A 13,339-nucleotide genomic window follows, 5' to 3' on the forward strand; every position below is an offset into this window, starting at 1 on the left:
CGACCAGCTGTCCCGCCTGACTCCGCCCACCAGATTGGATGTCGGAACTACATGCCCCATGAGGCACTGTGCGGCCACCCCGCCCCACCGGAAGGAGAGTCGCCGAGGTGGGGGAGGAGCCACAAAAGGGATTGTGGGAGAAAGGCTTCTTCCTTTCCTCTGGCGGCAGCCATCAGGTAGGCTGGCTGGGCTGTGTTTGCGTTTCCATCCGCCGCGAATCGCGTTCGTCTCCAGCCATCCGGCCCTGGCGGCCCGGCCGCCTGGGAGCTGCCTCCTCCCACGGGCGTCCAGTCAGGATGCGGGGTGGAGAGGGCGCGAAGACGCGGCCATCCGGGAGGCTGGAGGGGAGAAGCGATGGCGGCGGGATCCGAGCCGGGCCCGGGCCTGAGGCACGGGGGCCCGGCCAGGCCGCCGCGGGGGCGAAGCTTGCCGGGTCTCAGTCGCCGGCGGCGGCGGTCGCATCCCTGCGGCCAGCCCGGGTGATGGGTGCAGCCGAGTCGGCAGCGGCGCCGCGCCGCCCGTGCGGAGCCGTCCTCGGTGCCCGTGGAAGGTGGGGCGCCGGAAGGGACGGAGCAGTTCTGGTCATGCCTGACAGCGATCGCCTTTTCAATCTGCTTCCTCTCAAGGTGAGCCAAGATGGGTGCGTACAAATACATCCAGGAGCTATGGAGGAAGAAGCAGTCGGACGTGATGCGCTTTCTCCTGAGGGTCCGCTGCTGGCAGTACCGCCAGCTCTCGGCGCTGCACAGGGCTCCCCGCCCCACCCGGCCTGACAAAGCGCGGAGGCTGGGATACAAGGCCAAGCAAGGTGCGTGGTGTCCTGGCGTGGGAGATCCGGTCCCGCTGCCCCAGAGATCCTCGGTTTGGAGATCCCCCCGCTCCCCCCCCCCCCACGCGGTCAGTTTAGCTAAATGTAACAGGAAGCGTTGGGAAGTCTTAAGTGAGTCTCACTTGTTTGTGTGTGTGTGTGTAGGTTATGTCATATACAGGATTCGTGTCCGCCGTGGTGGCCGCAAACGCCCAGTTCCTAAGGGTGCAACTTACGGCAAGCCTGTCCATCATGGTGTTAACCAGCTAAAGTTTGCCCGAAGCCTTCAGTCTGTTGCTGAGGTAAATGGATTGATGTACTGGTTGTCTTGGCAACCCATTAAGGGTTGTGGGCAAGAAGAAATGGGGCAACATAACTGGGTATCAGGTGGGACTGGAGGTATTTTGTACTTAACCTTGGCAAAGAGCAATTGTTATCAAAACTGTTACTGTTCTGTGCTTAGGTATATACTGAAAGGTTTTTTGTTTTTTTATAGAGAGTAAACTGCAGAAACTCTAAAGATTTATTTTTATGTGCATTGCTGCCTGAATGTTTATCTGTAAGAGAGTGTCAGATTCCCTAGAACTGAAGTTCTAGACAGTTGTGAGCTGCCATGTGGGAGCTGGGAATTGAACCCAGGTCCTCTGGAAGAGCAGCCAGTGCTCTTAACCGCTGAGCCATCTTTCAAGCTCTGTTTTGTTAGTTGTTTTAATAAACTAGGTTCTGAAGAACCTAAGCTTTTGAAGACAGTCAATTTGGGGGCTGTTCTCAAGTTAACTTTCACTTAGGTTGCTAATACAGTGTGATCAGTTGCAGTTTTTCTTTTGGATTGCTAAGCTATGTTCTGTTATAGGAGACCCCTTTCCAGAAGTGGGAGCTTCTGATTCATTGACTCCTGTATAAAGGGGGCTGCGATAGTACTCAACTCCAAGCCCGGTGTTAATATGTCTTAGGGAGAATTCAGAAGGAAATGATGTGTTTCTGTCTAGATCTGTCGTTTGAGCTAGTCTTTAGTTTGTGGGGACATGACTTGCTTCAGTCTCTGACCCAAGGAAGGATTTTTGTGTAATTAGCTGCTGTAAGCAGTACATAAGACTGACTGGGACTTTCCCCCTGTTTTAGGAGAGAGCTGGACGCCATTGTGGGGCTTTGAGAGTCCTGAATTCTTACTGGGTCGGCGAAGATTCCACATATAAATTTTTTGAGGTTATCCTCATTGATCCATTCCATAAAGCTATCCGAAGAAACCCTGACACCCAATGGATCACCAAACCAGTCCACAAGCACAGAGAGATGCGTGGGCTGACATCTGCTGGCCGCAAGAGCCGTGGCCTTGGAAAGGGCCACAAGTTCCACCACACTATTGGTGGCTCTCGCCGTGCAGCCTGGAGAAGGCGCAATACTCTGCAGCTCCACCGTTACCGCTAATACACGTAATATTTGTAAAATTCATACCAATAAACAATTTAGGACCGTCCTGTCTGCTTACAGGTGTTATTTGTCTGTTAAAATTAGTCTGCAGATTGTCATGAAACTTTATGGAATTATAGCGGTTAAAGTGCAATAATGTTTGAAGACTACAAGTGATGGGGTGTCTTGTTTCTGATAACCTTTTTGTCTTTGCGTTACCTACTTAGGGGGTTAAGTGTATGGTGTTAACACCATGTGCTATCCTGTGTGTAAGATCCTGTAAAAGGAGTCCTAGGACTAACCCTGTAGATGTGTTTTGTGCATGTGATAGAACCTGGAGCTTTATTGGAATGATGCAGTCTTCTAGTTTGCTCAAGTGACTGCTTGGGAGTTTGAGTACAAACTTTTAGAGTTGGGTTCTGCTTAGAAATGAATAGGAAGAGAAGCTTTTCAACCTGTTTTGTGAATATGCATAGAAAAGGAGATCATCTACAACCCACATTTTGAAAATTGAATCCAGTGTCCCATTTTCAGAAGAATGAGGTAAAATTGAAAGAGGTTTCATTTTTTGTTGGGTCTCTGGACTATGAGTTTGATGCCCAGTAATCGGTGTTGGCACCTGTGTATTTTGAAGTTGGAGATTGAACATTGGATGGGTTGGGGCATGTTTAGGGTTGGTATGGTGAGGTTGCCCTTGAAAGGGCAAATTGTTTCCCTTAGGGTGTGTAAACTAGTGATGGGTGCCATGTGGGGTTCAAGTTAATACCAACCAAGTGAACTTAAAAAGTTGTGACTAAGAAGTTTCTATCCACTAGCCACATAAAAAGGGTGGCTGGGTAGTTAAAGGTAAATCCTAGGCCAGTCAGTTCATCTTGGAGGTAAGAAAAGTCAATTGGCAGTATGACTTCATTGTTTACAGTCTTCCCTTAGGTAGTGGCTGGGGTCACTTGTCCCTGGTATATTACCTGGGAGTTGTTGACATTTCACAAAGGCCACACATACCACCACATTTTCATTTGTGCCATTCCTTGAACTAATTTCACACAGTACATTTTAGTATGGAAGAAATAGATAATTGCCCTTATCACAGATCTGGGCTAGCAGGCTTGATTTAAAAAAAAAAACAAACTAACTGATGCCTTTCAACTGATTTTTTTTTTTCTCTTCAGATTTTTAAAGGGTGATTTTATTGATTTCCAGAAAATACTAGACTCAAAATCTTGGGACCTAGAATTCTTTTCTATTCAGCAAAACAAATCATTGTGTATAGAGGTTGTTCAACTAAAGTAATAAATGTCTGTTAAACAAGTGGACCTATGTTATCTTTTATGTTAAAACAAATGAAAAAAAAAGATACTAATGGTAGAAATGACAAGCATCATTTGAAAGAAAGTGGAGTATACTAGGAATTAGGAGACTGCTTGGGCCTAGCACTGTGCCTCCAGTTCTGTGCTTAGTTAGTACTGGGAAGAGTCTTGCTAAAGGCCTGTCAGCATGACAGGCTTGCCTTTGTCCTTGCCATCCTTGAGCTTTATCCACACTGCAGCTAGAGGGGTCCTGTCAAGTTTATCCTGGCCTTCTATATGCTGGAAACCTTAGCAAATGACCTATGTCTGCCCCCTTAGTTCCTCGATCTTCATTGTAAATCTTTCCCCAGACAATTGGAATACTAGTAGATGTTATGTGATAATGCTAAAGATTTTTGTTTTATTTCAGGTGGTTTCAATTAGCTGAGGCTGTCGTTTGACTCCTGCCTCCACCTCCCATATACCAGGATCATAGCAGGCATGCATTAACACTTAAACTATTTTTGTCTTGAGAAAAGATCTATATAGCCCTGGCTGGTTTGGAACTTGGCTATGTAGACCAAACTGTACTGGACTCAGATCCACCTACCTCTGCCTGCACACTCTTGGTTTCTTTCTGAGACAGTTAACCCAGGTTGACCTTGAGTACTGAGGTTACAAGGATGCCCAATTTTCATAGTAGTTAGTCTCACAACAAGGAACAGGTAAGACGTACACTGATCTATCATCACTGAAGTATATAATTAAATGGTGTACTAAAGAGCACACAAAATGTATGGCTGGGGATATTTCCCATCTTTGCCCTCACACTTGGGAGGTAGGCAAGAGGATCAGCAGTACAGAGCCTGTCTCAAAAGAGGCTGTGAATAGCAAGCTCTGCCTTAAGTCTTCCTTCGCTGTACACCTTCCATCTCAGCGCCCAGGAGGCCCAGGCTGTGGATTTCTGAGTTCAAGTCCAGCCTGGTCTACAGAGAGCTCTGACTCCCAGGTTCCTGTTCTGAAGGCAATAGGTACAATCAGTTTCTTGGATTTGATTTTAGATTTTGAGATAGTAACAAGCCTAGAGCTGATATTCACCAGAGTGTGGAAACTACTGGTGTTTGCTACCTTACCCTGCTTATGTGGTGCTAGGGATGGAATTGGTACCTTGTGTGTGCTAGGCAAGCACTCTTCCAACTCTAAGAAATACTTTTCCTGTTGAAGACAGTCTTGCTATGGATCCCAAAATAGATCATCATCTGCTTCTGTGTGTGATGGGATCACATTTATGTATCATCACACCTGGCTCAAGAGATTGTAAAATGCAATTTATTTTTATCCAAATGGTAGGATATTATACATACTAAGTTCTTTGCTGAGTTACCTAGGAGCTTATTTGTCCACAAAGAGCTTCATTCTCTTTTTGTAATGTAATTTGATGCGGCCCTGGTATTAGTCTCTACAACAGTGCTTCTCAACCTGTGGATGGAGACCCCTTTGGGAGTTGAAGAATACTTTCACAAGGGTTGAATATCAGACACCCTGTATATCAGATGTTTGCATTATGATTCATAACAGTAGCAGAAGTACAGTTACAAAGTAGCAATGAAAATCGTTTTATGGTTGGGTCACCACACCATGAGGAGCTGTATTAAAGGGCTACAGCATTAGGAAGGTTGAGAGCCACTGATCTAGAGGAACAGACTGAATTTACAGAACAAAGGGGATTTGTTAGATTGTCTTACAAGATACAGGCTGGGTAGTGCAACAATAGCTGGATACCTCAGAAATCCCAGTTCAAACTGAAGTCTTGGAGGGTTCCTGAGAGACCTAACGCAGGCAAGCAAAAACACGCTTTTCCCTCGGACTTTGTATAACGGCCACTCCAAGGGTAGATCTTCCACAGTTAATGCTTCCATGAAATACTATCACAGAACTGCATGTCCCGTAGTTGATTGACAACCAAGCTAATCATCACAGACCCTTACTGATGAATATTTAAGATTTTATACTACAAGTTATTACAGAAAGGAAATCGTGCATGCAGTTTACCTGTATGATACATTCTAGTAGAATGGTTGAGTTAAAAGTAGATAAACAGCCAGGTGGTGGTGGTGCACACCTTTAATCCCAGCACTTTAGAGGCAGAGGCAGACTGGTCTCTGAGTTCGAGGGCAGCCTGGTCTACAGAGTGAGTTCTAGGACATCCAGGGCTACACAGAAACCCTGTAGATAAGCTTTCATAGAATGGCTGAAGAGATGACTCGATGGATACAAACACTTACTATTCGGCAGAGGACCAGAGTTCAGTTCTCAGCATCCTTATCAGGCAACTGGCAACCACCTGAAACTCCAGCTCCAGGGGATCCATCACTGCCTTCTGGCCTTCTAAGAGTACCTATATGTATATATGCCCACATCCCAACACTAACACACACAGAAATAAAATAAAAATAAGCTTGGACTTAACCTCAAAATATCAATTTTAATAGTCATTATCCAAGTATTTTCCTTAAAGGTTGTACCAACTTAAACCCCCACCAGCAACATATGAGGGGACTCTCATTTTAGCAAATTTTGGGATCTTTCAGTCTTGTGGAAAGTGGTCTTGTGAGATACTTTTATTGTTCACCTCTTAGTGTGGCAGAGACAACACCACATGTATACCAAAGATTTTCCCCATCAGAATACACAGCTAATCTCTTGTCAACCCATCATACATTTAGGTAGAAGTCATGAGTTATTCTGCCAAAGGGATAGGAGTAGATGTAATACACTCCTTCCCTGCTTTTCCAAACTGCGCATGACCATGGAAGCCCATGCTCTGCAAGGCACAGCTACAAAATGAGAGCTGCTCAGTTCTAGACTGGGAAGACTGCCCTGTGCTGAGATACTCTCACTTGCTGTAGTCCCGTGGTAGCATGGTCTAGGTTGACCCTGCTTATAAAATAAGCAACGAGTCTTACGTTTTCAGCAATCTGCTACTATCTTTTTATTTTATTTATTTTTGGTTTTCCAGGCTGTTTCTCCTCCTGTGTAGACCAAGCTGCCTCTGCCTCCTAGGATTAAAGGCATGTGTCTTTTTTTTTTTTTTTTTTTGAGGTAGTGTTTCTCTGTGTAGTTTTGGTGCCTGTCCTGAAACTAGCTCTGTAGACCAGGCTGGCCTTGAACTCACAGAGATCCACCTGGCTCTGCCTCCCAAGAGCTGGGATTAAAGGTATGCGCCACCACCGCTGGCCATGTGCCTTTTAAAAAGAAAAAAATTATGTGCATTGGTGTTTTGCCTGCATGTATGTATGTATGTGAGAGGATTCCCTGAACTGGACTTAAAGATAACTGTGAGTACCATGTTAATGCTAGGAATTGAACCCAGCTCCTTTGGAAGAGCAGTGAGTGCTCCTAATCACTGAGTCATCTCTCCGGCCCATTTTTTATTTTTTAAAGATTTATTTATTTTATGTATATGAGTGCTCTATCTGCATTATGACTTTATGCCAGAAGAGGGCATCAGATCCCACAATAAATGGTTGTGAGCTACCATGTGGTTGCTGAGAATTGAACTCAGACTCTCTGGAAGAGCAGCAGATGCTCTTAACCACTGAGCCATCTCTCCAGCCCCCAATTTTTTTTATAGATTGATTTATATTTATGAGTATTTTGCCTGTGTGTATATATGTATACTACATGTGTGCCTGGTACCCACAGAAGGTGTCACATTCCCATGAACTGCCATGTAGGTGCTGGGAATCAAACCTGGGTTCTCTGTAAGAACAAATGTTCTTTACTGCTGAGCCATCTCTCAAGGCCCTAACTTTTTCTTTATTTTACGTGTGTGGTGTTAGGGATCTAACCCAGGGCCTTGAGCATGCTAAGCAACTTCTCTGTCACTAAGCTACATCCCAGTCCTGGGGTTTCCTGGGTGCTTTGTGTGTGTGTGTGTGTGTGTGTGTGTGTGTGTGTGTGTGTGTGTGTGTGTGTTTTGCTTTAGTGTGTATGTTCAGAGGGCAGGAGAAACATGCACACTTGGATATGGATATGCAGTGATGTGTGGGTGTCAGAGGATAACTTTTGGGTGTCCTCCCACTTTGAGACAAGGTCTCCAGGCTGACACATGAGATTGTGTCTGCCTCCAATCTCACTGTCGGAATGCTGGGATTAGAGATGCATACCATCACATCTTCCCTTTGACCTGCTCTCTGGGAGTCAAACTCAGGCCATCAGGCTTGCCTGGCAAGCACTTTAACATCCTGAACCATCTCCCTGGTCTCCAGTTACTGTTTTTTTGTTTGTTTTGTTTTGACAAGGTCTTCCTTTGTAGTCCAGGCTGGCCTCAAATTCACAATTCTCCTCTGCTTCCTCAGTGCTGGGATCACATGTATGCACCACCACTCTGGATCCTTTGTCTATTTTTCCCATCAGAGGATCCTCTTTCCCTTAAATCCTGCTTCCCTAAGACCTCTCCCTCTCCCTCTCTCATTTTGAGACAGGGCCTTATGTAGTCCAGGCTGGCTTGCTATGCAGTGATGGCCTTGAACTCCTGACCATCCTGCCTGGACCTCTGAAGTCTGAGAGTACAGGTGTACACTATTATGCCTGGCTGATGCTATATTCTATTGAACACTTGCTACTATTAGCTAATTTCTTACCATGTTTCTGCTCAAAAGTTTCTTAAAGATGAATAAATAAAGATTCTATAAAATAACTTTGTTCATTTCAACTCTTCATTGTTCACATTCTAAACTCTTAATTCCATCGTTAAATTTTGAAATTTGTAAGCCAAATTAGTATAACTATTGTGTTAGAGTAGGTTAGGTTATAGCCCCCAGATCTCAGGGACTTAAAATGATAGACTTAGCTGGTCATGGTGGAGCATACAGAAGCAGAGACAAGAGAATCTAATTTGTGTGTCAAAAAGTGTGTGTGTGTGTGTGTGTGTGTGTGTGTGTGTGTGTGTGTGTGTGTGTGTACAGGCTCATTTGAGCATGTGTAAATGCCACAGCAGGCCCACAGGAGGATTTCAGGTGTACTTCTCTATCTTCCTCATAGTCCTCAGTCCCACTGAGCCTGGAACTCACTGGTTTTTGGTTTGTTTGGTTGTTTTTTTTTTTTTTTTGAGACAGGGTTTCTCTGTCTAACAGCTCTGGCTGTCCTGGAACTTGCTTTGTAGATCAGGCAGGCCTTGAACTCACAGAGATCCACCTGCCTCTGCTGGGATTAAAGGTTTGCACCACCACCTCCCACTTTACTCACTGCTTTTTTATGAGCTAGCTAGCAAGCCTCAGTGATCCTGTCTCTACGCTCACCTGCTCCTGTGGGGTTACAGGCAAGCAGGACCTCTGCACACAATTACAACCAGCTTGCCTGCCGCTTCATTGTGTGACAGAGCTTCTGGCCTATAAACCTGGCAGTGGCACACACCTTCAATCCCAGCACTTGGGAAGCAGAGGCAAGCATATCTCTGTAAGTTTGAGGCTAACCTGGTCCATAGATCGAGTTCCAGGACAGCCAGGACTACACAGAGAAACCCTGTCTTGAAAAACAAAAACAAACAGGCCTCCCTGGCTTCAGTCTGAGCCCCATCTTGCCAAACTCTCAGATGCATGAAATCAGTTTTATGAATATTCTTTACTCAGGAAAGAGATAGTTCCTTTAAGTCTGTTCTGGAAAAATCAAGCTGGCCTGAGATACCAGGGTGAGGTGATATGCAGGTACAAGCTACATTTCGACCAACAGCCACCTCACAGAGAATGGCCCAAAGTGTTAGTTTTCACCCAGAAGTCCTCTCTTCATAGTCCTGTCATCACTGTCCTATTTCAGCTTTGGGAAGGCCGGCCAGTTGGAAGATTTTGATTATTGATCTGCAGTGAACACTGCCAACAGACGTACATAAGCAGCAAACAGGGCCTGTTAGTGGGAAACACTGTTTTCTTTAAACATTCCTCTCAAGCTGGCCACAGTGGTGTGTGTCTGAAATGCCAGCATTTAGGAGGCTGAATCAAGATTGCCATGGATTCCAGCCCATCCTACACTATAGAGCAAGACCCTGGCTTAACATTGCTCCACTCCCCAGAAAAACCCACAATAATAAATCGACTGCCAAGATATCATAGTTGGCCTGTGCTCTAGGCTTCATAAAGCACTCAAAATCATGCGTTTGGAACTGAGTGTGGTGGCCGAAGCCTTCCATCCCAGCTCTTGGGAGTGAGAGGCAGGTGGATCTCTGATTTTGAGATCAGCCTGGTCTACAGAGTGAGTTCCAAGACAGCCAGGGCTACACAGAGAAACCCTGTCTCAAAAAACCAAAACCAAAAAGAAAAAAGCATGCTTTTGAAGATGTACCCAGCACACACAGTGCAGTTTACTTTCGAATCGCAAGAAAGAGCATCTCTTCAAAATTAATAAATATCTTCCTTTAATTGACATACAAATTGAATTGCTATGAACACCTCAACTAACTTGCTTGCAACTCTCCTTGTGATTTAGGAAGTTCATTATTGGTCAGTGCTGGTTTAGGAACAACTGGTGAGTAATATAATTATGCATTGTCTAATCACTAAACTTCCTGTGAGAGTAATTATTAACTAAGTGAGATTATTTCATTCATCAGAGAGGAGCACTAAAAAAATAATCATCTTTGGGGTTGGAAAAATGGCCCAGCAGTTAAAAATAAGTAATGCAAAACATTTAGAAAGATCATCCACACTTAAGATATATATTTCTTGATGCCCAGTTGTAGTCTGTAGGTTGAATCTGTTGCAATCAATTTATTACTGATAACACACTCTCCATTAATATGATCACAATGAGAACATTTCAGTATTCTGCCCAATTTCCAATATAATAGTTCTCTAACTACTTGTTAATGCTTAGTTTTTTTTGTTTTGTTTTGTTTTGTTTTGGTGTGTGTGTGTGTGTGTGTGTGTGTGTGTGTGTGTGTGTTTTCAGTTGAGGCGGGTCTTGCTATGTAAACTCTCATCTACTGCTTCAGAACCACGCCTGCCTGCCTGCCTGCCTGCCTGCCTGCCATGCTCCCCACTCTGATGGTCATGGACTCATCATCAATGCTTTCTCTTATAAGTTTCCTTGGTCATGGTGTCTCTTCACAACAATAGAACAGTTACTAAGACAATAACAGTCCCCTTAACTTTGTCTACACTGGAAGACATGAAACCTGTGAACATGTTGGGCTACAAAACAAGCAGGACAAAGGGTGCTATCAGCTGACTTTGACATGGGGAATTTCCCATGGCCTGATGTGATCCCAAGAGTCCTCTAAATGGAGAAGAGGCCGAAGAGCTGAAAGCCAGAGAGATGGCATTGTGAGGAAGAGGAGGACTCAGCCCAGCAGTGCCAGCTTTGCAGACAGCCAGGGACCACAGGATCGCATATAGAGGCTTTCCCCAGGTGTCCACAGGAAACAGTCCTGCCCACATCCGGATTCTAGTCCAGCAAGACTGCCTTGGACCCCCAGCCTACAATCACTGCACTCTCATAAATCTGTATTTTGTTGACCACAGTTTGTGGTGATTTATTGAAAAACTGAAAAATGAGTTGCATATTGTTCTGCTGACTTCTACACCTGCCCTTCCATCTCCTTCCACACACTCTAACAACCCTTCCCCACTGTAGGCCTATGGTTCTCCATCGTGATGGAGCAGTTGCCCCTCAGGGACATTGGCAATGTCTGGAGACATTTTTGTTTGTCTCACTGGATTGGTGTTTTCCTCATGAAGTCCAGTGAAGCTAAACACCCTGAAATGCTTCTGGCCCAGTGTTAAATCCAGTAATCCTAGCACTCAGGAGACTGAGGGAGGAGGACCCCACATTCCAGGCCAGGCTGGGCTACATGATGAGATCCTGTTCCATAACAACAGCAAGAAAAAGTTGCAAACATTTAAATACATACACAATAGCTACCCCCAACAAATAATTATGCACCCCAAAACTAATAACACTGTGTGCGGACCCCTCCTCTGTGTTTCTGTGGTCGTGGGTTACACACACAGCTGGGAAGTAAGTGCCCCCATGTGAAGAATCCTCTACCCACTCTCCTTGATGCTACTTCTTCTTTGTTCTTCACTTTTCTTTCTTTCTCTCTCTCTCTCTTTTTTTTTTTAAAGATGTATTTATTTATTATGTACACAGAAGAGGGCGCCAGATCTCATTACAGATGGTTGTGAGCCACCATGCGGTTGCTGGGAATTGAACTCAGGACCTCTGGAAGAGCAGTCAGTGCTCTTAACGTCTGAGCCATCTCTCCGGCCCTTCTTTCTTTCTCTTGACGGCCTTGGAATCCTCCTGCCTTCACCTCCAAGTGTTGTGATGGCCAGTGCTTCTTCCTTCTCTTTCTTTTTCTCACACAGAAAACTGGAATGTCTCATTCTCCCTCCCTCTCAACACACTGCTCCACTAAACCAAAGCCGGACAGGAAGCAGTCTGCATCATGATGTCCTGGAGTGCTGAAAGAGCTCTGGCAGTTTAGGCAGCTCTTGGAGGGGCGCGGCTCCCGAGAGAGTGGGTCTTGGGCCGAGTAAAGTAATCCTTTGGTCATTCTCGTGATGTCATCATGTTGTAGATTCCTTGGCTATTTTGTTCTCATACTGCAAATGTGTGAAAAATTTAAGTTCCAGTTTGAACTTTTATTTATGCTGAGTTCAGCCCTTTGCAGGCTCATTATACATTGAGCACTTACGGGGGTGGGGGTGGGGGGTGGGGTGACACTTCTGGGCAGGCAGCCAGCATTCCTGGGTCAGCAGGAATGATTTCAGCTCAATTTCTAAAACAAAAGAAAGAGATCTGGTTGACCTACAAGGACCAATTTTGCAAGAATTAGTGTTAATCACATGGGGATCATTCACAGCGTGCCTATTTTCCTGAGAAAATAAAACTTTCTTCAGGGTGGTTTCTCTCCCTTCAATGAAAGCATCATTCTTTATTTTTTTAATTTTTTAAAATAACATTTATTGTGGGAAGGGTGTGCCATGGGTTGCAAGTGGAGCTCAGAAGACAACTATCAGAAGTCCTCTCTCCTCTGGCACATGGTCAAGTTAGGTGGCCAACTTTGGTGGCAGACACCATTACCCACTGAACATCCTTGCTGACCCAAAGCATCCATTCTTGCTCTCTTGTAAAAGTAAAATTCTTTCAGGGCATATTAGAAGACTTGTTCCCTAACGAGTTTTTAAAACAATCTATGGACAATAGCTTAAGGGATGGTAAATGTAGAGGTCACTCAGCAGGACCCCCTCCCATTCACCTCTCTTCTCTCTGTATCTTTGAGGCAACCTTAAAGACTCCTCAGTATTCCAGTTTGGATCTAAACTTTAGTTCACATACACAAAGCAATGGCCTAAGTGAAGTCAGTGTTCCCAGAGGCTTGGAGCTTTCTCCACACACCGATTCATAAACTAGCTGTGAGCCTGGCTTCTCCTTTCCTTGTTTTACCTCAGTGACTCTGTGGTGTCTCTACTCCTTTGCTATTGCTGCTTTAGCTCATCTCCAAAAATTAAGTGGCCTAGCACAACACAGATTTATGATGCCCGGAATCTGAGTACTCAGGAGGCAGAGCCAAAAGCATAACCCTAAGTTTGAGGCAAGCCTGGTCTACACAATGAGCTCCAGGTTAGCTGCTATTACTTAGTGAGATCCTGCTTCAAAGCAGGAAGGAGGGCGTCTCCTGGACCTCATGGATAGAAACTGATTTAGACCTAGACAGTGAGCTTCCCCATCCCATGAAGCATTTTTTTCTAGGCAGCTGTTTTTTGCTAGGGATTGTCTTATATTCTTACACAATATTGTTTAAATTTTTTTTAATTTTAAAGATGTATTTACTATT

The 13,339-nt window shown here is 44.8% G+C and overlaps 1 protein-coding gene across 1 annotated transcript; it reads left to right on the plus strand.

The window, feature by feature from the left end:
- The first annotated feature begins 44 nt into the window (after positions 1-44).
- Positions 45-2,285, plus strand: Rpl15 (ribosomal protein L15). The gene is made up of 4 exons (XM_076544449.1): positions 45-176; positions 627-808; positions 974-1,110; positions 1,931-2,285. Exons 2-4 carry the CDS (start codon positions 637-639, stop codon positions 2,234-2,236), a joined length of 615 nt encoding a protein of 204 aa, XP_076400564.1. The 5' UTR covers positions 45-176; positions 627-636; the 3' UTR covers positions 2,237-2,285.
- Positions 2,286-13,339: the final 11,054 nt, after the last annotated feature.

The sequence above is a fragment of the Peromyscus maniculatus genome, chromosome 9 (genome assembly GCF_049852395.1).
Source record: "Peromyscus maniculatus bairdii isolate BWxNUB_F1_BW_parent chromosome 9, HU_Pman_BW_mat_3.1, whole genome shotgun sequence".
In the NCBI taxonomy this organism is placed as follows: domain Eukaryota; kingdom Metazoa; phylum Chordata; class Mammalia; order Rodentia; family Cricetidae; genus Peromyscus; species Peromyscus maniculatus.